General features: G+C 43.7%; 7 protein-coding genes across 7 annotated transcripts; 4 read left to right on the top strand and 3 right to left on the bottom strand.

Annotated features, from left to right (window-relative positions):
• Positions 1-3,096: 3,096 nt before the first annotated feature.
• On the top strand, positions 3,097-4,275 carry EAF02_011075 (uncharacterized protein; the record flags this gene model as incomplete). The annotated part of the gene is made up of 2 exons (XM_038907123.1): positions 3,097-3,215; positions 3,303-4,275. 2 exons carry the CDS (start codon positions 3,097-3,099, stop codon positions 4,273-4,275), a joined length of 1,092 nt encoding a protein of 363 aa, XP_038753149.1.
• A 1,286-nt stretch (positions 4,276-5,561) lies between these two features.
• Positions 5,562-6,431, top strand: EAF02_011076 (uncharacterized protein; the record flags this gene model as incomplete). Its single annotated transcript, XM_038907124.1, has 3 exons — positions 5,562-5,766; positions 5,832-6,136; positions 6,231-6,431. 3 exons carry the CDS (start codon positions 5,562-5,564, stop codon positions 6,429-6,431), a joined length of 711 nt encoding a protein of 236 aa, XP_038753150.1.
• Positions 6,432-7,017: 586 nt separating this feature from the next.
• On the bottom strand, positions 7,018-7,681 carry EAF02_011077 (uncharacterized protein; the record flags this gene model as incomplete). The annotated part of the gene is made up of 2 exons (XM_038907125.1): positions 7,018-7,375; positions 7,473-7,681. 2 exons carry the CDS (start codon positions 7,679-7,681, stop codon positions 7,018-7,020), a joined length of 567 nt encoding a protein of 188 aa, XP_038753151.1.
• Positions 7,682-8,838: 1,157 nt separating this feature from the next.
• Positions 8,839-12,242, bottom strand: EAF02_011078 (uncharacterized protein). Its single transcript, XM_038907126.1, has 7 exons — positions 11,896-12,242; positions 11,822-11,844; positions 11,733-11,771; positions 11,576-11,681; positions 11,390-11,523; positions 9,305-11,327; positions 8,839-9,252 (listed from the first exon to the last, which is right to left on the bottom strand). Exons 1-7 carry the CDS (start codon positions 11,931-11,933, stop codon positions 9,153-9,155), a joined length of 2,463 nt encoding a protein of 820 aa, XP_038753152.1. The 5' UTR covers positions 11,934-12,242; the 3' UTR covers positions 8,839-9,152.
• Positions 12,243-12,903: 661 nt separating this feature from the next.
• On the bottom strand, positions 12,904-14,606 carry EAF02_011079 (uncharacterized protein). The gene is made up of 5 exons (XM_038907127.1): positions 14,374-14,606; positions 13,935-14,118; positions 13,621-13,877; positions 13,426-13,513; positions 12,904-13,371 (listed from the first exon to the last, which is right to left on the bottom strand). Exons 2-5 carry the CDS (start codon positions 13,998-14,000, stop codon positions 13,198-13,200), a joined length of 585 nt encoding a protein of 194 aa, XP_038753153.1. The 5' UTR covers positions 14,001-14,118; positions 14,374-14,606; the 3' UTR covers positions 12,904-13,197.
• A 617-nt stretch (positions 14,607-15,223) lies between these two features.
• EAF02_011080 (uncharacterized protein) lies at positions 15,224-16,252 on the top strand (the record flags this gene model as incomplete). Its single annotated transcript, XM_038907128.1, has 3 exons — positions 15,224-15,618; positions 15,847-15,905; positions 16,008-16,252. The coding sequence occupies 3 exons, from the start codon at positions 15,224-15,226 to the stop codon at positions 16,250-16,252; spliced, it is 699 nt and encodes a 232-aa protein (XP_038753154.1).
• Positions 16,253-17,756: 1,504 nt separating this feature from the next.
• On the top strand, positions 17,757-20,556 carry EAF02_011081 (uncharacterized protein; the record flags this gene model as incomplete). Its single annotated transcript, XM_038907129.1, has 10 exons — positions 17,757-17,834; positions 17,888-18,077; positions 18,139-18,382; positions 18,432-18,537; positions 18,613-18,680; positions 18,739-18,827; positions 18,881-19,231; positions 19,314-19,636; positions 19,706-19,860; positions 19,934-20,556. The coding sequence occupies 10 exons, from the start codon at positions 17,757-17,759 to the stop codon at positions 20,343-20,345; spliced, it is 2,016 nt and encodes a 671-aa protein (XP_038753155.1). The 3' UTR covers positions 20,346-20,556.
• Between the last annotated feature and the right edge of the window lie 725 nt (positions 20,557-21,281).

The raw sequence follows: 21,281 nt of genomic DNA on the forward strand, positions 1-21,281 counted from the left end.
GATGTAACCGACGTTGGACGTTGACAATGATCGACTGATTATTAATCATGCATAACTCACATGTAAACTGCCGCCGAACTGCCGACATTCGGAGAATATCGCAACGTCAACCTCTGAAGATAGGTACACCATGCCATATCCTTCTTGATATTTTGCAGCAATTTGTTCTTAATGTATTTGGTGAAATAACTTGGTCCGTATGTTCGTTGCCGAGTATTAAATGACAGTTCTATCTTTTGCAAAATCTTTCACAACTCACCCTGTTTTTTTCGAAGAACAAACTTTTGGTTCTGATTAAGCATACCTATCTAGGCAGGTGGACAAGACACTCGAATGTTGCGCTGAGTGCGGTCTGCATCCTTCAAAATAGAGGTAGACACACATATTTTCTTCGAAAATGGGAGGCTGGTGAGTGTCGATCATGCTCAAAGGTCCATAACGCAATCGGTCTATCGAAGTTTGATTGGCCATGATCCCAAAATCAAGAAAGTTTTTGTCGAACCGGATAAAGAGGATTTGATCCTTCCATGTTTTGTTGCATATCTGTACCAGGGTGTGAAGAATAGTTTAAAGTAAAATCCTGCTTTATTGTTTTCTGTTGCATATCTGTACTGGGGTACAGGGATATAAGAGTGTCCAGATTTCTGGTCTAGACCATTCAGAGGTTTCCTCGTCTCTTTACGCTCGTCGGAAAAGTGACGATTAGACTAAGAGTGGGTCTAGACCCAGTACTATCCGCATGAAAGCAGTATCATGGAAATTTGTACTTTAGTTTGGTCCTGCCGAACCTGACTATACAAATTTACAAAGGGTTTGGTTCATGAGGTGCTGCTTTGCTATTATTGTGGATTACCAGTATCTGTACCTAAGCAGCCAGCAGCTGTCAAGACTTGCATAGTGCCTCTACATTGTAGAAGTAAGTTTAAGCGCAAGAAAGAATCTATTTTTCTGGAATATCAGGCAAAATGACATGTAAAAACTCGAAGAGGCAATGTATATTAATTCAGTGTCGATTTCCGAAAAATCTTCATTCGAATCGTGGCTTCCCAAAGGCCAAGATATACTTCACCGAAGCAGTGATCAACTAGATTGACTAGCTCAGTCTAGCCTACGTTCTTCGCACTAGTAATGGCTTTAAACAATCACGCAATTGTCTGGTGAGTTTCTGGACCCGCGAGTCAAAACGAAACGATCAATAACTTGAAATACTTGCACCAACCACCACCGGATTCAACTCAATTTACTTTGAACGCTACGATTATATTGCGAGAAAATCTTGACAGTATCCCTAAAGTGAGCATTTCAAACAGGATTACCTCTCTTGGGAAGTGTTGCAAGGCTTATCAATGAGTCATAATGAGACTATTGTACTTATCTTCTTCATAAAATTACGGCAGCGCTCAAATCAAAAGACGTTTCGATCCATATATGATATATTGTGGAGGACAGGGAATAGATTCCCCATCAGAATATGGATCTATAAATGGGAAGGATGATCAAACTAAAAGTAGAGTAAATGGAAAGAGCAGCCAAGCTAGAAGCAGTAGGAAAGGCTAAGCATCGACCTATGACACGCTGACATATGATCTAACGTTGATCGACTAATTTGCATTTCTGACATATCACTAAACTGAAACCCAGAACTTTAAAGGCGCCCATCATCGAGTTTTCATTTCAAAAGAAGCCGGAAGCGATCTCGAGATGATGCAAACACATTACTGATTTTAAATTCGCTAGCAGGCTTCCGATTTTAAATGAGACTCAGTACATGAATATGGCCTTGTGCATTGATATGCTGTGTAACCTATGGTCCATGACTTATCATCCATAACTTGCTGCCTTGTTTACTGACTCGGGAAACTACATCTGATGGTGCGTACGAAACGTAGAGAACCTTGAAGACTGCCAATGCAGATTGCCGCGAAATATGGGTAATTTGGCAAGGCCATTTATACTTGACTAGTTTGTGGCTTCGTTACACGAGACTCATATCAGCTACGAGCCTTTTGAAAAGGAGTCCATCTCAAACTTAACGTAAGGTCTGAATAGATTGGACTAGTGAGAGTGAGAGTTGGAAGGTTCTTCGAGAAGTGATCAGACAAGCCGTATGACATGACGCTAGAGCGATTTGAGTTTCTTTTCAGTGCCATTAAATCGAAAGCTGAAATGTAGTACAGACTATAGAAAAACTTTCGTGACTAGTCGATATTAGCTGGGCCTTCAAGTTTCGTCCTCTGGCTGCATTAATACCAGAAATTTACTTTCTTAACCTTCTTTTGGGAAGGATCCTGAGAAGAAACTTACATCCTAAAACTAGCGAGAAAAACCGAGATCAGGAAGCTTCGATGGCTCAGACTAGCTGCTCAGGATTCGTTTAAGATTTGTTAGAAACTGTTACTAGGTAGGTACTTACACCTTCCAAAAAAAAGACCCATCTGGTAGCACATCTTGGTCTAACGCTTAAGGCAAGCGCTACCGACAAAAAAACGTAGATCTTGATACTAGGACTTTCTAGTCACATAAAAATAGAGCTTGACACTCATAGCTTGATACTTACAGCGAAATAGTCTATTATGACGAATATCTTCCTGTTCCTAATGTCGACTAAGCGCCTCTTAGTCCAACCCTTAATGAACTTCAAGAAGTCGCCAACTTGATACACTACTTATCATTTGCATATATAGACCGTGGACAACCCCCGTACCTTTCAGAATTACATATTTCACATTCTACAGATAGCCGGCAACATAGAAAGAATAGACTTACATCTTATTAATCTCTCAAACATCAAATACCTATCATTCACTACCTTGACACTCGAAGATATTCGTCCGAGTTACTTAATAGTAATATCCTTAATTATAACCATTTCCGTAAGTCTCCGCCTCAATCCGAAATCATTCACCACAAAGCTCCATGATAATCTCTTGATGTCATCATCATCAGTAGTCATTGGCATTGAAACTACCTATTCATTCAACATGTATTCAATCAAGAAGAGAGTTCAAGAACAGCACAGCCTTATCTCAAAACATTCAAAGTCATATCTATTAACAGATCGATATCCTAGGTACATCTAGCCATATACTCATAGCCATGTCTTCTCCAAGTTCTGTCGCGCAAAGCTTGCAAAAGCTTCAACTGCAGCAACAAGAAGACATCGACGATGTGGATGTGGAGGATACAATCGCATCATCACTTGTGAACGACAGCGCGTAAGTCACCTCTCTATGCCTCGCATCTGCAACTTATTCTCCCCTAAATTCCCTCGGCTATGTGCAAATTTGGCTAACTCAAAACAGCGATGTAGTTGGCGCCTTTGAAAATTGTCCAGTCGATATCATCATGCAGATCATGAGCGAGCTTGATGTCGTTTCCAAAGTTTGCTTCTCGCTAACTGGTTCCCACTTCCGAAGAGTATTCAAGAAGTATTCCGACGTTGAAAAGTACATCCATGGTAGCTGTCACCCTTTAACTTCCGATACCTGCTATGCTGCTCGGCTGTCCTTACCTCTAAGCCTGCAAGTATCGACGTGCGGAAACTATATGTTGGACATGGACAAGAGCTGCTTTGACTATCTGCCACTTGATGATAGTGAAGTAGAATGGCGCCCGACTCTCGCGGACTTGCTGTGGGACGAGAGCTTCTTCTGGAGTGGTGGCGCACAATGGTGCGATGGGTGCTACAGAGTTCTGCCACCTACAAGTTGGGATCAGTGTGCAATGGAGAAGGAATTCTGGGACCACGTTGAGAGCCCCTCGTCGACCAAACTCCTGCCGCATGAATACATCACCGACCTTCTTGCCAGAGCGCTTGTCCAGGGTGTCAAGAAGCGTCGCTCGGATTATTCTTTCGTCGGTGATCCTGACAGCTTTATCCCGCAAATAAAGGCCCTCAGCTACGGCGGGCAACCTTATCAGTCTCAGAGAAACGATATTGATCTGACTATCTGCACAAAATGCAGAGTCAAGATGATCGTTACTGATAACGGTCGCAGACAAGAAGCGTGGACCTGGGGATCGAGCGGGCTGGAAGACACTGGAAAGGAGGCCGACGGAGTGGGTATGGTCGGGCACGGTAAGAATATGGGACGGATTGTGTATGCAGATCATTTGGCAGAGCCTCAATTTGAGGATAGCTGGATGTATTTCGTATTGTGGGAAGACATCCTGAGAGAATCTGGACTTTTCGTAAAAGAGTACAAGAAGGTAGAGTTGCCGTGTCCGAGAAGTAAAGTCTCGAGGACTTCTGAGTTGGCAGAGTTGGATTGGTAATTACAAAGTTGTTATCAATCAATTCAGTCAAAAGGAGGTCCCGGATACGGTATCTCTACAAGATTGAAGTCATCTACAACAAGAAAAGGAAGGGTGAAGGAGCCCACAGTCGATACCCATGGCTAGATATCGCTAGATATTCGTTTTAGCATAATCATACCCATACCCAGGTGTTTGAACATGGTCATCCCGTGCGTCTAATATGCCATCCTACATCGTCAAATCTAGAGCACTTAGGCGAAATATCGGCCGCCAGAATGTATGGAAGAAGAAGCCACACCTTCACATAATCAGGGGTCTTTATTCAGGTTTTGCGATCAGTTCCACTTATCACGAGTCGTGTCTAGCATCTAGACGGTATCTCGTCCCGACATTGATGGGGATAATGCAACAATACAAAGACAATCACAATGCAGAAATATAATCCGTCCATCAAGCTCATGAGCTTTCTGGGACCAACTGCCTTGGCGCTTGGCGGCTCCTTGGCGCTTAATCTCCGAAGTTTCTTTAAACCACACCTCGCACTATTCTCTTCCCGATTTCACGATACCCCCAACAATGGTTTCATCTGAGTGGATAGATCCACTCAATGCAACGGTGTAAGCGCCAAGCTGACGTCGGAAAAATAATGAAGCTTCGATAGCCGCCAAGCTTCCAATCACCACGTACCTTATGCACATGACGATGTAGCACAGCTCTGGAGAAACCACGGGGTAATCCATGGGCAAAGATTGCAGGACCGAGTAGATCGCTCCAATTGCTTTCGCTCTCAAGTCGGTACTCAGTAGTATGCGTCCCGAAAATGCATGTACATGATGCTAGCACAACAAAGCCTCAAGGGTTGTCCCGTTATGATCATTCTCTCAGCTATCAACATTATCTTGCTGTGATAGCACTCCAGCTGATCTCGTGGTATCAATTTGACCAGCTTGATTATGGAGCAAGAAGAGTTCTTCCGTTCGTATTCACAAATTGTTTCTTCACCTCCCTCCACCTTTGAAAGAAAGCACGAATTGAACTGCAGCCTCCCTTAGAACATGCCAATCAGAGACTTAGAATCTCGTTCCAAGAAGAGTATCATTCTCCGAGGGATTTTATGGATCTATACGAATTTATCGGTGCGAAGAAATATCTCCTCGAGTGAGGTGCAGGAACTCCGAATACTGCACAGATTTGTGACTATATAAGAGCCATGATGCCATACTGAATGACCACCATCTTCATCTTCTGGCAAGCATCAAAGTCTCGGTTTCATCTACACACAGCATCGACTCCAATCATTCAATATGGTCACCACACTCAAGCTTGTAAGCCTCATGGCTATCCTCCCCTCCGCTCTCGCCTGCTTAGGTTACACTGGAGGAATTCCCAAAGCAACCTCGACCAAAACTAACAGTAAAGTCATCGAAGTTGCTGCTGGAACCACCTTCGACGGTGGTTGGGCAAGATATGATCGTGGATCCGGTGCTTGCGGTGGACAAACTGAAGGAGGTAAGTAATACAACTACTCTAACACATTCAAACTCCCTAAAAATGAGACTAACACTCCTCATCAGGCGACTCTGACGCCGTCTTTCTCCTCCACCCCGGAGCAACTCTCCAAAACGTCATCATCGGCAAGAATCAAGCTGAGGGTGTCCACTGTGCTGGAGCTTGCACTCTCAAATTCGTCTGGTTCGAAGACGTATGCGAGGATGCGATTTCCATCAAGAAGGACAAGGCTGGTGATCAATCATGGATTATCGGAGGCGGAGCATACCATGCCTCGGATAAAGTCGTCCAACACAACGGATGTGGTACTGTCAACATCATCAACTTCTATGTTGAGGATTATGGAAAGTTGTACCGAAGTTGCGGAAACGTGAGTTGCTTCTTTCTATTTACGATCTTCTCCCTTTCATCCTACTTATCTTTTCTTGCTTCTCTCACCAATGCATAACTGACTGTCCCATCAGTGCTCATCCCAATGTAAGCGCAACGTCTACATTGAAGGCACGACTGCTGTCAACGGCGGTATCCTTGCCGGTATCAATTCCAACTACGGAGACACGGCCACGTTGAAGAATGTCTGTTATGATACCGCCCACGCATGCCAGATGTTCACTGGAAACAACAAAGGCGACGAGCCTACCAAGGCCGGATACTGCAGTGGATAATTTTTTCCAGATGAAAATTATAAGGGGTGGAGGTAAGGAGTATTTAGAGGGTGGTCGTCAAAGAACGATGAATGGACTTTTGAGCGATGGTTGAAGGCTGATTGATGTTGTTGTCATTGTTATTTATTTCCCTGTTGATATTCTTGAGAACCGATCGAGTGTTTGTACATACAGTAGAAAGCAATACTTATCTATACTACTTCATCTATTCCATCGTGCAAATATCCTGACCGCATATTACAGCACCTGTTTTGACGACCTAATAGATCATACAGAACTGTACTATCATCCCTAGGAACTCACTCCGTGATCCGAATTCAGAACAGTAAACCCCATGCTCCGAGTTCATGAAAACGATAGAATTATTTAATAATAATACTACTATATACCACTTGATCTAACGAATCTTTATCATTAATTCCATCCGCTCATTATTCAATAGAAATCAATCAATCAATTATAGCATGTCTCATTCCCAAAATTAACTCATACCCAACATCCCTCACATCAAGTATACTCACCCCTACATACCCCATTAACCACACAATCCCCTTCACCTCTCTTCCCGGTCTCTGCTGAACCTCTCCTAAAAAAACGCAGCACCCACAGCAGCCATACCCCCCAGAACCCCCATCATTCCGTTAACCCCCACAACCCTCTCTCCAGCCCCACTACTCTGGCTACTCGTCGACTCTGCTGCACTCGCCGTGTTACTTGATGAGCCTCCTCCAGTAGTCTGCGCCTTCGCAGTAGTTGTTCCACTTCCACTTCCTGCTCCTGTTGCCGTCGCCGTCGCATCACTTGCAGCGGTAGTCGTAGACCAATCTTTTGAGATCGCAGAAGATGTAGTAGTTGATGCGTAGGCCGCGGCATCATTACAATAGGCTTGTTTATTGGCGAGAGCCCCTGTGTAGCCTGTGTCATTGGGACATACGTTATAGCAGCTATTAGATAGATTGATTAGTTAGATTCCGGATCAATTATGACGCAAGGACAGATGAAGAAAGCTCAGAAGATAGAGTGAAAGAAGGAAAAACGTACGTCAAGACTGAATTCCAACTCGTGCACAAACAAAGATAGTCGGTAGATTGACACGCCTGGGCAATCGCCGTCGTCGAACTCACACATGCATCGAGAACATTCTGTGCCTCACAAGCACCAGAGAAACCACCTGTAGCCGCTACTGTAGTCGTAGCAGCAGCATAGGAAACCAAGACCGCGAAAGGAAGAGTTGCTTTTGAGAAGTGCATTTTTGAAGTTGAGTTTGAGGTTGTAGGGATGTAGAATAGATGCAAATGAGATGTACGAGTATGAAAGTAAGTGCGAGTGCTAGAAAAATACTATATGCGAGGGCAATGTAGTATGCGTTGTTTGTATAACTTCACAATGATCAATTGATCCAACGGTGTAATATACGCGGTACAGAAAAAAAAGCAGAGAAAAAGAAGAAACCTCATAACAACGCGCGCACATCCAATATAAATATATAAACCATCCTCATCCTTTTCACCGTCCAAAAGCCAAACTCCCCCCGTGTGACCAACCAAGACATTCCAACCAAAATCAACATACACTCAAAAGCAAAAGAAAACTCCCCGGACAACCAATATATCACAATCTTCAGAATGATCTTCGGACTGCTTCCCCATGCTCCTTTTTTAAGCATATCCCGCATTGATATTGCCCCAAAATACCTAGCGTTTCATTGGTACACTTCCGAAAATAGTCTAGCCCCTGTGTACATAGACGACTTTAGGTTGCATGTTTCAGGGGTCGCCGAGCAACCATGTTGCCCACGTAGTTCAATATGCCATGCATATTTCTACTCCTAACGTACCTCACTACATATACGAAGTAATTATTACCGTTGGTCGAACCAATAACACAAATAAACATTCGAAAACTAAATCGGAGTCGTTCAGATGTATGTATGCATTGCATTAGGCATTTCACGAACCGGAAACCTCCAAGTGAAGAAGCGGCCCGAAGTAGAAGTCCAGAGATCTACATCAATTAGAGACACAGACAACCACTAAAGAATACTAGTTTCGATAACTTTGATTTAATGCTTGTGTCGTGCCCGTTCTACTCTCTACCCATCCACCGTAATTATTTCTCGACACTTGCTCTCTGTTATCTTTATTCATCAAGTCTCAATAGCATGCTTCACAATATGTCTTTGATTGCCAGACCTATTGTTTAGACTTGGAATGCCCTCAACAAAGTACGCACTTGAAATCTATTGCTCGAAACGAGTGCTCGTGACCAAGAAATGATTGGATTGGTTACTAGTAAGCTGTTATTGTATCTTGTATCTCTATTCTTTGGCAAATACGACCTACCATACAAAAGTTTGTACGGGAGGCCAAGCCCTAAATCTTGCTCAATATTCTCTTAGTATTCGATTGGAGATGGCACATTAAAAAACTATCACGGGTAATTCATTACGGTAACGAATGACAATTCTTTCTAGTGCAATACCCACTAAATACAAGGTCATCAGATACTCTGAGTTCAATTTGTTTTCTTTCGATTAATGTATCAATCGTTACAATGCATTTCCTAACGAGACTTAAGCCTTGAGACGGCTATTTATTCCGGATAATAATTCATACCTCCAATCCATTCCAGGTAATATAAAAGTTGAGAAACCTGGACCTCCCTCAGCTTGTATAGAAAATAACACCATGCAGAACCAATGAAACCCTTCCAAAACATAAATCACTCCTGTCCGAATCCCATTGTCTCTTCTACAGCCATCGTCAATTTGGTTTGCAACTGCTCGAGGTTCTTGTATGGTGGAAGATCCAGTCGGTTGAAACTAATTCATGCTGTTAGTATGTACAATATATAGACGTTCAGAGGTAGCTTACCAGGTGTGAGATTTTGGTAGATTGTTCGGCTCTCCTTGCTTTTCAATTGTGAATCTTCTCGGCCCGTCACTACCCTGAAGATCTTTAAATCCGTTGACGGGAATACGAGAAGTACCAGTGGCAAATTGAAGAAGGCGAGATTTCTGTTCTCCATCCCAGCTGCGGATCGTTTGCCAGAAAAACTTAATGACCTCATCAGATTCTGTGTATCCTCTATAGTCTGTGTGCTTCTTCCAGTCGTCAACATCAATTTCCGCAATACCACCAATCAACAACTCAAGCTCTCTTTCGTCAAAGACATTAACAAGCTCGGCTGGAATAAGCTCATGGAAGCCAGTGATAAAAGCTTGGAATTGCTCATCAATTCGCTTTTGAATCCTCCATTTGACCATCAAATCGACATACTCTTTTTTATTCTCATCTGTAACTTCAATATCTCTTCCGCCCGGTTTAAGGTCTTCGACGTTTGTAACTCCAAATCTCTCATCTTCTGTCGAGAACGTCTGGTCTAGAACACCTTCAATTGGATTATCCAACATCCATTGAAGACTTCGATGGAAATCGGCATCAACTCCCTCCATATCTTGAAGGGAGACAGCCTTATTAAGCATCATTTTGTACAGGGCACCAATGAAAAACGCATCCAAGAATCGGCGATGGAAGATGGCCAAACCAACCACTCTACCAATAAATTTGAAGTAGTTAAGATGTTCTGGGTTAATTCCGGAGTGGGGGTTGATTTGAAGAGTATAGTTGTCGTGAGCAGAGTATTCGAATAAACAATAGAAAGGGTTGAACATTTCATGAGAAAGAAGGAAGAAGAATTCTCTCGACAATCCACCATAATCGAGACCATCTTCTCCATCAAATTTAATCATAAGACGTTTCTTCAAATCAGTGGCAGATTGACGCATAATTTCAGCGTAGGAATCCTCGAAAATATGTGATCTTCGGATCTTAACATGGCATTGACCAGAGAGAATGCGTAAGGCTGGTTGTGAACGGAAGTAGATAAGCTTTCTTCTGAAATCACGTTTGTATTGCGGTACGTTCTGATCCAGCGAAGAGGGCAGTCGAGGGTCATCCCAGGTAGTGGTTTTGGTGTTGTGATCGACAAAGTAGACTCTTGCAGTGTTTGTGAGTCTCATTTCCCAGCCACTTGGCAGAGGACCAAGTTGTGAAACTGGTTGTTGTTGAATGGTATTGTTGGCATTTTGACCACCATACATGCGGATATATTGTTGACGCCTAGGGTCTACCCAAGTTGTGGTTCGGGTATTGTGATCCACGAAATAAGGACGACCCTCGGGAGTATGTCTCTGTTCCCAGAGCGGTGGAAGTTCTCCGGTTCCTGCAGTCGTGGCTCCAGTAGCCATCATCGTAGTCGCAGCAGCGGTGTTAGCACTACTGCTAGCTTGTTGCTGTGCCAAATTTGGTGAATTGGCACCGGTGCGATCTTCAGGTAGAGTTCTGTTCTGATGTCGTTGACGTTCCACTTGAGTATTAGCATTTCTCTCGTCCTGTCTTGTCTCGGTCGTCCCTGATGCAGATGGTCGATTCCAACTTGTAGATCTTGTGTTGTGGTCGACATAATAGGTTCGTCCCAAGTTATCTTCCCGCCTTTCCCATCCAGCTGGCAATCTACCCTGAGCATCCTCGAATGAGCTCAAACCGTTTCGATGTCCTGCACCTGCGCTGGCCGTAGGTGCGTTACTTCCGCCGCTGCCTGCAGCGGGTGTATGTCCGGGGGTTGGTCCATTGGAGAGAGCTCCGTTAGCCATAACGACTCCTTGTGGCTGAGGGGTATGAGAAGCAGGTGAAGAAGCGGAGTTTGAGAAACCAGAAACGGAGCCAGTTGGAGTGTGGATTGAAGGTCGGTTGTTTGATGTTGAATGGCCGTTCGTGGGCGGGGCGAGGCTACCTCCTCTTGGAGGGGCATCTAGATTTGTGGAAAGACTGATAATAAGTTTTCCATGTACTACAAGATTATCCGTCGATTTTTTCAGATCTCGGGTGAGCATTTCTGCGTGATTAAATATAAGCCCCCAACCGTGAATGGCAACAAAGAGAAATATCACGACTCACGATCTTGGGGCGAAGAAAAGTCGATGACATCTCCAACACGAACATTTATTACTCCTAAGAACCCTTGGTCCTTCTTCTTGAACTTTTTCTGGTCAAATATCTGTACTGCCAATATACTGTCTTCGTTCGCACGCCTAAAAGTAAATCAGCCCAGATTCTTTCCTGCAAAGGACACTTCATATTCACAGGTCGAAGATCTCGTTCCAGTATGGATTCAGAGTCCTTTTGATAACAGCGGTCGTCTTCGTCTGCTCGCCACTCAATGTCGCAACTGCAAAAGGGTCCGGAAATCCTAAGTCACACAATTAAAACGGTGGTCTTCTGGGGGGATCGGTATCTCTACTAAAAACATCACGCTTGTATAAGCCGTCGGCAGCAATTACTGTTGATGATTAGTATATCGACTGACATTCAATTGCCAAACAGGCCTACTAGTTAATCGCAGGTTGGGCTGCCTATAGGTTTGTCAGTTCTATTCTTCTTGTATGACAGAGTTTCAAACATACGCTGGAAGGCTCGAGTCTATTCTGCTACTGCTGGCCATGGTGAAGGTTCGCCAGAGATGGCGGGATCGTTTCTTAGGGCGTCAATGATAGATAACAGTAGAATAGTATCGCAGAACACTTTTGACGTTCCCTGGGTTTCAAGGTTGGCCGTGGTGGGAGCTTTGCGCTTGTGTCGATTTGGGGCTGTGTTAAGTAGAGCTGCAAAAGCCCCCTTGCACCCAAATTATGAATCTGACAGGTTTTGCGATAATCGTTATCGATTCAAGGATTCGTCATACATGAGGGAAAGATAATGAAGAGAATATTCGTAAAAGGGGGGTTCAATGTATTGATTGAGAAGAGGAATGGAGTTTGGTCAATCAAATCGTCAAGGCGGCACAGAATGCCCCCGCTAATGAGGTTGATAATTCCTCAGGCAAAAATTGATAATCATCCACCTATTTTTATACTTCACGTCATACCTTTTTAGCCAAACTTCACTTCCAGGTTCTCTACCGTCAAATGAAGAGACCCAATATTCATGAATCAAGGACGTTTTTTTAATTTGCTGTTTTCGTGGACATGATGGCAATTTGCTTCTTTTGCATCAGGGATTTTATAAGGGTTGCGAAGATTCATTTGACATGACAAAGATCAGGGTCAGATTCTTCCAGGATACGGAATCCTCGAGTATATCGTGTACTCCGTACAAAAAAACAATGTACCCTTCTGGCACGTGAGTAAGTAGTGTTTAATGTTATATTTCAAGGTAAGAAAAGAGCCTCTTTCAGATTGGGCAATCTGGGAAAGATAAAACATGAAAGAATAAGGTGATCTGGTATAAGTAGTATTGGGAAGGAATTCAGATCCCTGGCCACGGCAGTCATACTTCTTCTTGCAGGTCCTGGACCTCCTTCACGGCATAAGTACATCTTCGGTTGTGATGGAACCTCTTGTTTTGAGTAAGAAGCAGTTGTATGTAAGATAGAGCACGCGAGCACTATATCACTACTTGCCTAGTAGTCGTCAATTCTGTGCAATCATATTCATGGTATACATTCAGATTCTGCTGTACAGATTTATAGTTCAAGACTATTCATTCATGATAATCAAGGAACTCCATATGGAGAATTCAAAGAAGACCATATGCTCAAGATAAACGCCGTGGTATTTTCATGAATAAATCGCTTCTCGAATGAATGTCTGATAATTCAAGAAATGAATTTCCCCCAAATTTCCCAATTTTAATGCCATCACTTCAGCAGCCCTCCCCATCTTATCATGTGCTAGAGTAAAGAAAACTCATGCAAAAGTTTTTGTGGCTTAATATGGTGTGAAACCTCTGCCACGGTTGCCTCTGTATCCTCCACGGTAACCTCCACGAGGAGAATAACCGCCACCACGTCCACCACCGAAGAAGCCGCCACGACCTCTACCGCCTCCTCGTCCACCACGGCCACGTTGCATTCCGGGGACATTGGTACGCTTGGGGACAACCTGTAATAGCAATGAGCTTAAAGAGCAGAGAAATGTATGAGAAAGAAGATTTACCTTGAGGTTGCGACCCTTGAACACGCTCTCATTGAGAACCAAAGCCTGTGCAACAAGACTTGGCTCAACAAACTCTACATACGCATACCTGCATAAACCTAGATTAGCATCCTTCTCTTGCCAGGTAGCGCTTATCACAATGATACTCGACACAATCCGTCGAGGTTTTAAGGAGCCAAATTTCGTAGAACGCACCCCTTGGGATGACCGGTAAACTTGTCAAGCAAGATAGTTACACGGTTGATAGATCCGCAGCTTTGGAAGTGAGCTTGAATATCTTCTGGAGAGGCAGAGTAATCGACGTTTCCGACAAAGATACTGCGACTGTCGATATCCTCCTTGTCTTCTCTAAGATCAGTGCTTTGTTGATCGAGAGTTGCCTGCATTTCTCTAAGTTTGGCAGCCTCCTCTTCCATCTCTGCGACACGGCGCTTCATGGCCGAGATCTCTTCCTAAACCGACTGTCAACAATTGGTTCTCGATACAGGGTCTTTCACCTTTGAATGTACCTCATCATTATTATCATCCTCGCCAGCCATAACCTGGTCTTGAAGCTTTGGATCGGTGTCTGCCATGATTTGATTGCTTGATATAGTATTGCTGCGCTCGTGAAATGTTGTAAGATATTTAAGTAGATTTATCCTCGAGCAAGGTCGAAGGGAGGATGTTGATGAAGAGGAGAAGATTGCGCTTCTGAAAGAAATCTTATTAGCAAGAATTTTAATGACTGTAAACTAATCACTGGAGATTGCGCAATCTCATCACAGAATGGATGGATCTGAAAGTGAATTGATCTGCTAGCATGATCTTGCACTTCATCCGATGATAACCCAAGCTATTGCCAGGCAATTCTCGAATTTTGGAGAATAAATGTCATTAAGCCATTGTGCCGCTTGAAGAAATGAAAGGGTATCATTATACTGATGGTAAGGCTTGAGAATAACTCACCAAAACTTTCGAATGGTCAAAGAATACAGAATGCAAAGGTTGCAAATGGAAATAAATATATTGAGGTTGAGGTTGAGGTTGGTTGAGGTTATTCACAAATCGTCTAGACTTCCACAAGGCTACCACACATGGCTACAGCCAGCTCTGTTGCTACCGGTCCCCGTCCACGCCATCGTTCAAGCGCTTGGATAGGTATGTCGGTCGGCTAATTCGGCTTCTGCACTCGCTCGTGGAATGATCTCTAAGGTCCACGGGTAAGGTTACCGCCGCCTGCCAGACAGATAAGCAATGCCAAGCCCCTAGCTAGCATTTTGAATGCGCTTGAAGATTGTCTTCAAATGGATTCTGGCTGCCAGCTGCAGGTAATGCTTTCCATGATCGAATCAAGACGACGGTAAGACGGTTGGAAGGTGTATCAATGAGAATAAACATCCTTTGCTCCACCATCCTTTACTAGGTATTGCAGTCGAGAATCCTACTCGATCCCATCTGCAGAAAAGATGGTGCTGGTACAACAGCTGGGCTTTCCTGCTACATATGGATAGAGATGGATACCTTACGATAAGAGCTGCGCATACACCGCAATCAGACCTCAGATTCAACAGTGTACAATCACATGTTCCTCCAATTCGAAATTCCAATCCAAAATTGGAGTCACTTGGGCTTTGCAAGTACACCGTAATTTCTCTTGCTTCAACCAGAGTTCTCCATACTTCTAACTATAAGTGCTACACTCCGTGAAAAGTCTCTCCAGAATTATCGAACGTCAAAAGAACGAGAGCATTGCCTTTGGAAGCGGAGGGCAATTGATCTTCTATTAAGATAAAAAAAAACGATCAAATCCAACAACATGTCTCGACGCAACTCAGACATTTCCGAACATGCTCCTCTAATCCGCGCCTCCTCTCAACCCATTTCCATTGCCTCTGGTCCCTCCTATCACCATGTACCTCGCCCTTCTTTTCTCCGGAAGCTCTCAAATAGCTACCGCAGGTCTCAAACTTCCGCGAAGAGCTTCCTATCCTCTCGCGCTCAACACTACACTGTTCTCCTCCTTGTTGCATGCGACTTAATTAGCATCATTTCGGATATAATCATAAATCTCTATCAATGCGACAACGATAAAGAAGGCAAGACGGATCCAATTTGGAACGAAGTGAGAGATGGGTTGGGAATTGCTGGGTTGATATTCAGTTGCTTGTTCATGGTGGAATTGATTGCTAGCGTTTGGGCTTTCGGTTTGAGGTGTGTATCTTCAACTAGATTTGTTGGAAATCGGATCTTGTTGGCTTTGAAAATCCAACCTCTTTACAAGACTTGGCGTGCCAGTCATCCCGCCGCTCAATTTCCGCCTCACATGTCTTCACGTCTACTTTTGTTCTAAGCCTACTTTTTTTCACGCTGAATTCCACTACTTCAGATTACAATGTTCCGTTATGACTGTTATTATCTAAGCTAACAAAATTCATTCAGCTATTTTCGTAGCAAATTTCACTGCTTCGATGCCACTGTGATTGTTGCCGGATTCGTTGGTATGTACTATTTGTGCATCTCTTTCTAACCCATATACATTTCTCTCACGCCATCACATTACACCTCTATCCTGTTCCCAAACTAAACCCTTTTCCGTCTAGTTGATGTGCTACTTCATGGTGTCCTTGAAGAAGTGGCCTCACTTGTGATTATCCTCCGTCTCTGGCGTTTCTTCAAAATTATCGAAGAATTCAGTGTTGGCGCTCAGGAACAGATGGATGGATTGGAAGAAAGAATTGAACAGCTTGAGATGGAAAATAGAGAGTTGAGAAAACAGCTTAGAAAGAGAAAAGATAATGTCGAGGATTTGGAGAATGGAGAGGGTGGTTTAGAGTCGGATAATTAATAGCCATCTGAATGATGGATTCATTACGCGGTAGAGATGGAGATGGCTGCATTTATGGAGGTGTGAGTATATACCCGAACAGAGCATTCTGTAGATGAATAAGAGATAACTCGTTTCCTATATATCCAGATCGAGAGCTCACCTTCACAGTCAATTCAATAGTTGGCTCAAGGGTTCGAGTCAATGCCAGTTTGTCCCTTCCACAGCCACAATATTTTGATCAATTTATTTAGCCTATGACACGTCGCAGCCGTACAATTAGATGAATTATGGAAGGGAAAAAGTGACGATCATCACCTGACTTGAAAGTTTTCAGTCAACAGCAGAACTCATTCAATATGTGAAAATTGATAACGATGTCACCAAGGTAGATATCTTCCCGCAAATCGAAGTGTGACTCCATCCGTACGTCCGAAGAAGGTTTTCCTGCGAAGGCAGATGCCTAGTAACACAATATTGTGATATTGAATCTGGCATTCAAAAAAATATGATTCTTGTACAGTTACATTGAGTCAGATCGAGTTGACCGAGATTGCATCCGGGAGTGTCTATGTCCTACCATGATAGTTTAGGCATTACCGCATCAATTTCGAGCACTTCCTTCGGGCCTCCTGTTTAAATTCATGAAATCTGACAAATGTGACTCAGTGTGATCAATTTGGGAACCGAGGCTCATGTAGGCTGTCGCCTTGAGCCCTAGAGCGGGCATTTCTGGTTCTTCAAGAGAAGCCGCGGTTGCGAAACCAATACATCTGGCGACGGCATATTCGAGTGTCGCAACCTTGAAGAAAGATCTTTTAGGGCACCGAAAACTTTCCTATCATGATAGTTAGAGAAGCGCCGTCATCAAGGGACAGGTACCCGGCCTGGCTCAATTCTATCCCCGAAGTTTTTCTGTATTAGTGTACGGTAGAGCATCCCCAAGGGGCTAACTTGCCTCAAGCAGATAAAAGAAAAGGTCCGAATTGCTAATAGATGATGCGCGGTCATTAAACCGCCGGTGTAATATTATTCCAGGTGTGATTGCGTTGTGGCACAGCCCCTTCCTTGTCTTCTTCTCGTCTAACGGAAGGCCCCACTTACCTAGGCAGCCTCACTCGTTTAATATATCTTCATCTCATCAAATGGTAAGCCATCACTATTCAAAACCTCAAAGGGGAAGAAATCCAATATTGACAAACGAGGCAACGCGGCGCATTGCACTTGCTCTCAGTTTGATTGCGACAGTGATCAGAATTTCACCATGATATTGATTCTGCCTTGACAGCGACGACGAGCATATTTCATCCGAAATGAGGAGTCCCAGATTGGCAGGAAGAATGCCCATGTTCAAGCGAACTCAGCTTGGTGACTCGATCTCCAAGTATGCTGGATTCTTCGTATATAAAGGCCGGTTTTCAGTCTTAATGTTTCTCGCCACTCTTCAAATACACTTTGAGAAGCTTCAAATTGCGAAAATTCTTCTGTATTGACTCAATCGTTGTCTTTCAAATCTTACCACATTATGTTGCTTCGTGCAATCTTCACAATCCTACTGGCATCATGTCATGTACATGCCAAAGCTGTCTTCGCTCACTTCTTGGTTCGTGCAACTAGTCCTTCTGAAATCTAACTCGCAACTAATATGCTCAATAGGTTGGGAATGTTGCATCATGGACCACAACAAATTGGATAGCAGATATCCAACTTGCCCAAGAAGCTCATATTGATGCTTTTGCGCTCAATGTGGGATACGGAGATAGCTCGATTCCCAATTCTTTGGCAAATGCTTTCCTTGCTGCACAAACTACGGGATTCAAGTTGTTTATCTCATTCGATTATACAGGTTTGATTTTTCTGACCCATCCTTCTACGTTCATGAGTGTACTAAATAAATGCTTCACTAGGTGGCACTGCTCCTTGGCCAGAAGCCAACGTTATTAGCCTTCTCAATACCTATAAATCAAGCTCTGCTTATTACAAATATCTCGGGAAGCTATTCGTATCAACTTTCGAAGGAGTTGATAATACTGCCGATTGGACTACTATCAAGGCACAAACTGGCTGCTTCCTAGTACCAAACTGGTCCTCGTTGGGGGCACAGGCGGCAGTTTCCCGTGGAACTGCGGATGGATTGTTCAGTTGGAATGCGTATGTTCACACCTTTGGTAATATTCAACTTATTACTGACTTTGATTAGATGGCCTTGGGGTAACGAGGATATGAATGCATATACTGATGCTTCTTACTTCGTGTCTTTGAACCAGACAGGCGTTCCAATGCCATATATGATGCCAGTTTCACCTGTCAGTATGACCCTTCTGATCACTATCATCATTACTAACTAGCTTTTATCATTCACTAACGTCGGGACTCTCTAGTGGTTCTACACAAACTTGCCAAATTACGACAAGAATTGGTTGTGGCGTGGGGATGATTTATGGTTCGAGTAAGATATCTCGCTACACCATCAGCCCTGTCCAATAGCTAACATAACTTTCAAATAGTCGTTGGCAAGAAATTTTGTCTATTGACCCTCAACCAGAATGGGTACAAATTATCACATGGAATGATTACGGAGAATCTCATTACATCGGTATGTTCTATTCATGATCCCCAAAGTTCCAATCCCCTAATTCACAATCTCAGGACCTCTTCACGAAGAAGAATATGCTTCAGTTTTCGATTCCATACATGGCGATGGTCCTTACAATTACGCCAATAGTATGACTCATGACGCATGGAGACAAACTCTGCCCTTTGTGATTGATACATACAAAAATGGCATTGCTACCGTTAAGCAAGAAGTCGTCACAGCTTGGTATCGACTTACTTCAAAAGACAACAGTGCATGTAGTGATGGTGACACGACAGGGAATACTGCCAATCAGCTTCAGATTGAATTTTACCCAACAGATGTTGTCCAAGATAAGATATTCTACTCTGCGGTGCTTGCTGAGGCTGGAACTGTAACTGTTACAGTTGGTGGTGTTGATTTAGGTAAGTTTTGATGGCCTTTGAAGAATGAAACATCCCGCATCATCAAGGACAAAAGGCTAATTCGGACCCATTCTCTCAATAGGCGCCACTTGGACAGACACCCCCTCTGACGCCGTCGGAATATACCATGGAAGCGTAGCCTTCGGCTCTCACACCGGAAATGTAATTGTCACAGTGCATACCCCATCTAGCGGTTCAATAATCTTCCAAGGAAATCCGATCGCTAGCGACTGTTCCACCTGGGATGGCTACACAAACTATAACGCATACACGGGCTTCCAAACCGGTAGTGCTGTAGCCGCTACTCCTGCACTTAACATGTCAGAACAAGTCTGCATTGCAGGATTTGGAGTGAATAATTTTGCAGGCCTTTGTTCTTTTGCTTGCGGATTGGGTTATTGTCCGGTATGTATCAGAGGAATCTCTTATAGCTTTGGCGAGAAAGGCTTTGAATGGTACTGATTGAGATGATAGTATACTGCATGCACATGCACAAATTATGGAGCTCAACCGACTCGTCCAACTGCGGCAAATACACCGGGCTACGGTACGATTGGATATCCTGCGCAAGGATTAACTTCGGAGTATCAAGGTCTTTGCTCTTTCAATTGCTTCTTTGGATATTGTCCGTAAGTGTAGCGCTCTTCTATCATCTCTTTAGACAACCCAGCCGTCCATAAATCACACTAACAAACCCTCCAGACCCGGCGCTTGCGGCACCACAAACTACGGCGTAGTTCCCGAAACCGTCTCCCCCTTCCTCCCTCCCGCCTGCGTTGGCGGAACCGGCGTCGACAATTTAGGCGGCTTATGCGGATATGCATGTCCCTACGGGTACTGTCCAATCCACAGCTGCACATGCACAGCCCAAGGAGTGCTTAATCCACCACTGCCTGTTATTGACGGAGCTGGGACTGCTGGCCCGGGCTTGGATGATGAGTTGTATGATGGTCTGTGCAATTTCGCTTGTAGTAGGGGGTATTGTCCGGGTGGGGCTTGTGAGTATGTTACGGCGAGTAATGGGTTGTTTAAAAATGCGACGGGGATTGTGAATGGAGGGTTTAGGAATGCGACGGGGGTTTCTAATGGTACGGTTGTGAGTGGTAGGAGATAGTCTTGGTGGAGGAGACAGATTATGAGAGGGGTTCAAGAGTTGGATGTCAAAGTCACTGGTACTGGGACTCGGGAGCTGGAGTAGGATATTATGCTAGGGGTTTGGAATAGTGGAAGACTGGATTTGGAAAGGGTTTCTTTGGTAACGTGTAAAGGTTAGGATTTGGATATTGGGAAGATTAGCTTATTATTTGAATCAATCACTGCGAGTTTCTGTATCTGATTGGTTCCTACTTTCATGTCTACTCGGATGAATCATTACTTGAACCAGGCAATTCAAAACTCGTTTCAGTTTTGCATTTTGATTTAGGTTATTGGTTTATGTTGTATGAGCTCAACTTGGGGGCTGAGCATATAATCTTACATATGTTGTTCAGACAGAGAGGTACAAGGGATTGGGTGATGTACCTCTCGTACCTCTGGCATACTTATTGAACTCTTGTCAGAGCCATACGTTCACATACATACGCTGAATTTCCAATGAATGAAGCCTAAGTTAGGCTGCCCAAGAACATTGCGTACTCATAGGTGGTTTGTAAGTACTCCGCTCTGCGGGCCATCCATCAGAGATCTTCCCCGCGTTGCGAATCATCCATCCCCTGAGGTGCCTCGGGTACCAACTCAGAGTTCCTGGGTGGTCCGTGCAATATATATCCCTTGAATGATAGAGCCTAAATGGACAAAATGCCTATTTCTAAGCTTTTTCAAAGCCGATATCTTTGAAGGGCTATCTGATAATATGTATTTGACTTCTTTATATCTGAGAAGATAAAATTGATAAAAATTTATCCAAAGAACCATAGATTCGAATTTCAATCTCAAATAGTACGAATCTATCTTTTGATTGCAGGATGAAAGCTGAAAGCTGAAAGTTGCTCCAAAATTCAGTGATTCTAGCGATCTAGTTGGTCAATATGGTCCTTGTCAAGCGAGGAGT

This window comes from Botrytis sinoallii (assembly GCF_014898435.1).
Source record: "Botrytis sinoallii strain Bc 23 chromosome Unknown BSIN_029, whole genome shotgun sequence".
NCBI lineage: Eukaryota > Fungi > Ascomycota > Leotiomycetes > Helotiales > Sclerotiniaceae > Botrytis > Botrytis sinoallii.

Bases quoted from the DNA above. Each gene is read 5' to 3' on its own strand.
- EAF02_011078 (XM_038907126.1), bottom strand. From the start codon at position 11,933: ATGGCCAGCAGTAGCAGAATAGACTCGAGCCTTCCAGC. The intron at 11,524-11,575 runs GTGAATATGAAG...ATTTACTTTTAG, and splicing joins TGGAACGAGATCTTCGACCT to GCGTGCGAACGAAGACAGTA. The intron at 11,328-11,389 runs GTGAGTCGTGAT...TTAATCACGCAG, and splicing joins CTTTTCTTCGCCCCAAGATC to AAATGCTCACCCGAGATCTG.
- EAF02_011079 (XM_038907127.1), bottom strand. From the start codon at position 14,000: ATGGCAGACACCGATCCAAAGCTTCAAGACCAGGTTATGGCTGGCGAG. The intron at 13,514-13,620 runs GTGCGTTCTACG...AGGTTTATGCAG, and splicing joins TTTACCGGTCATCCCAAGGG to GTATGCGTATGTAGAGTTTG. The intron at 13,372-13,425 runs GTAAATCTTCTT...TTGCTATTACAG, and splicing joins TCAAGGGTCGCAACCTCAAG to GTTGTCCCCAAGCGTACCAA.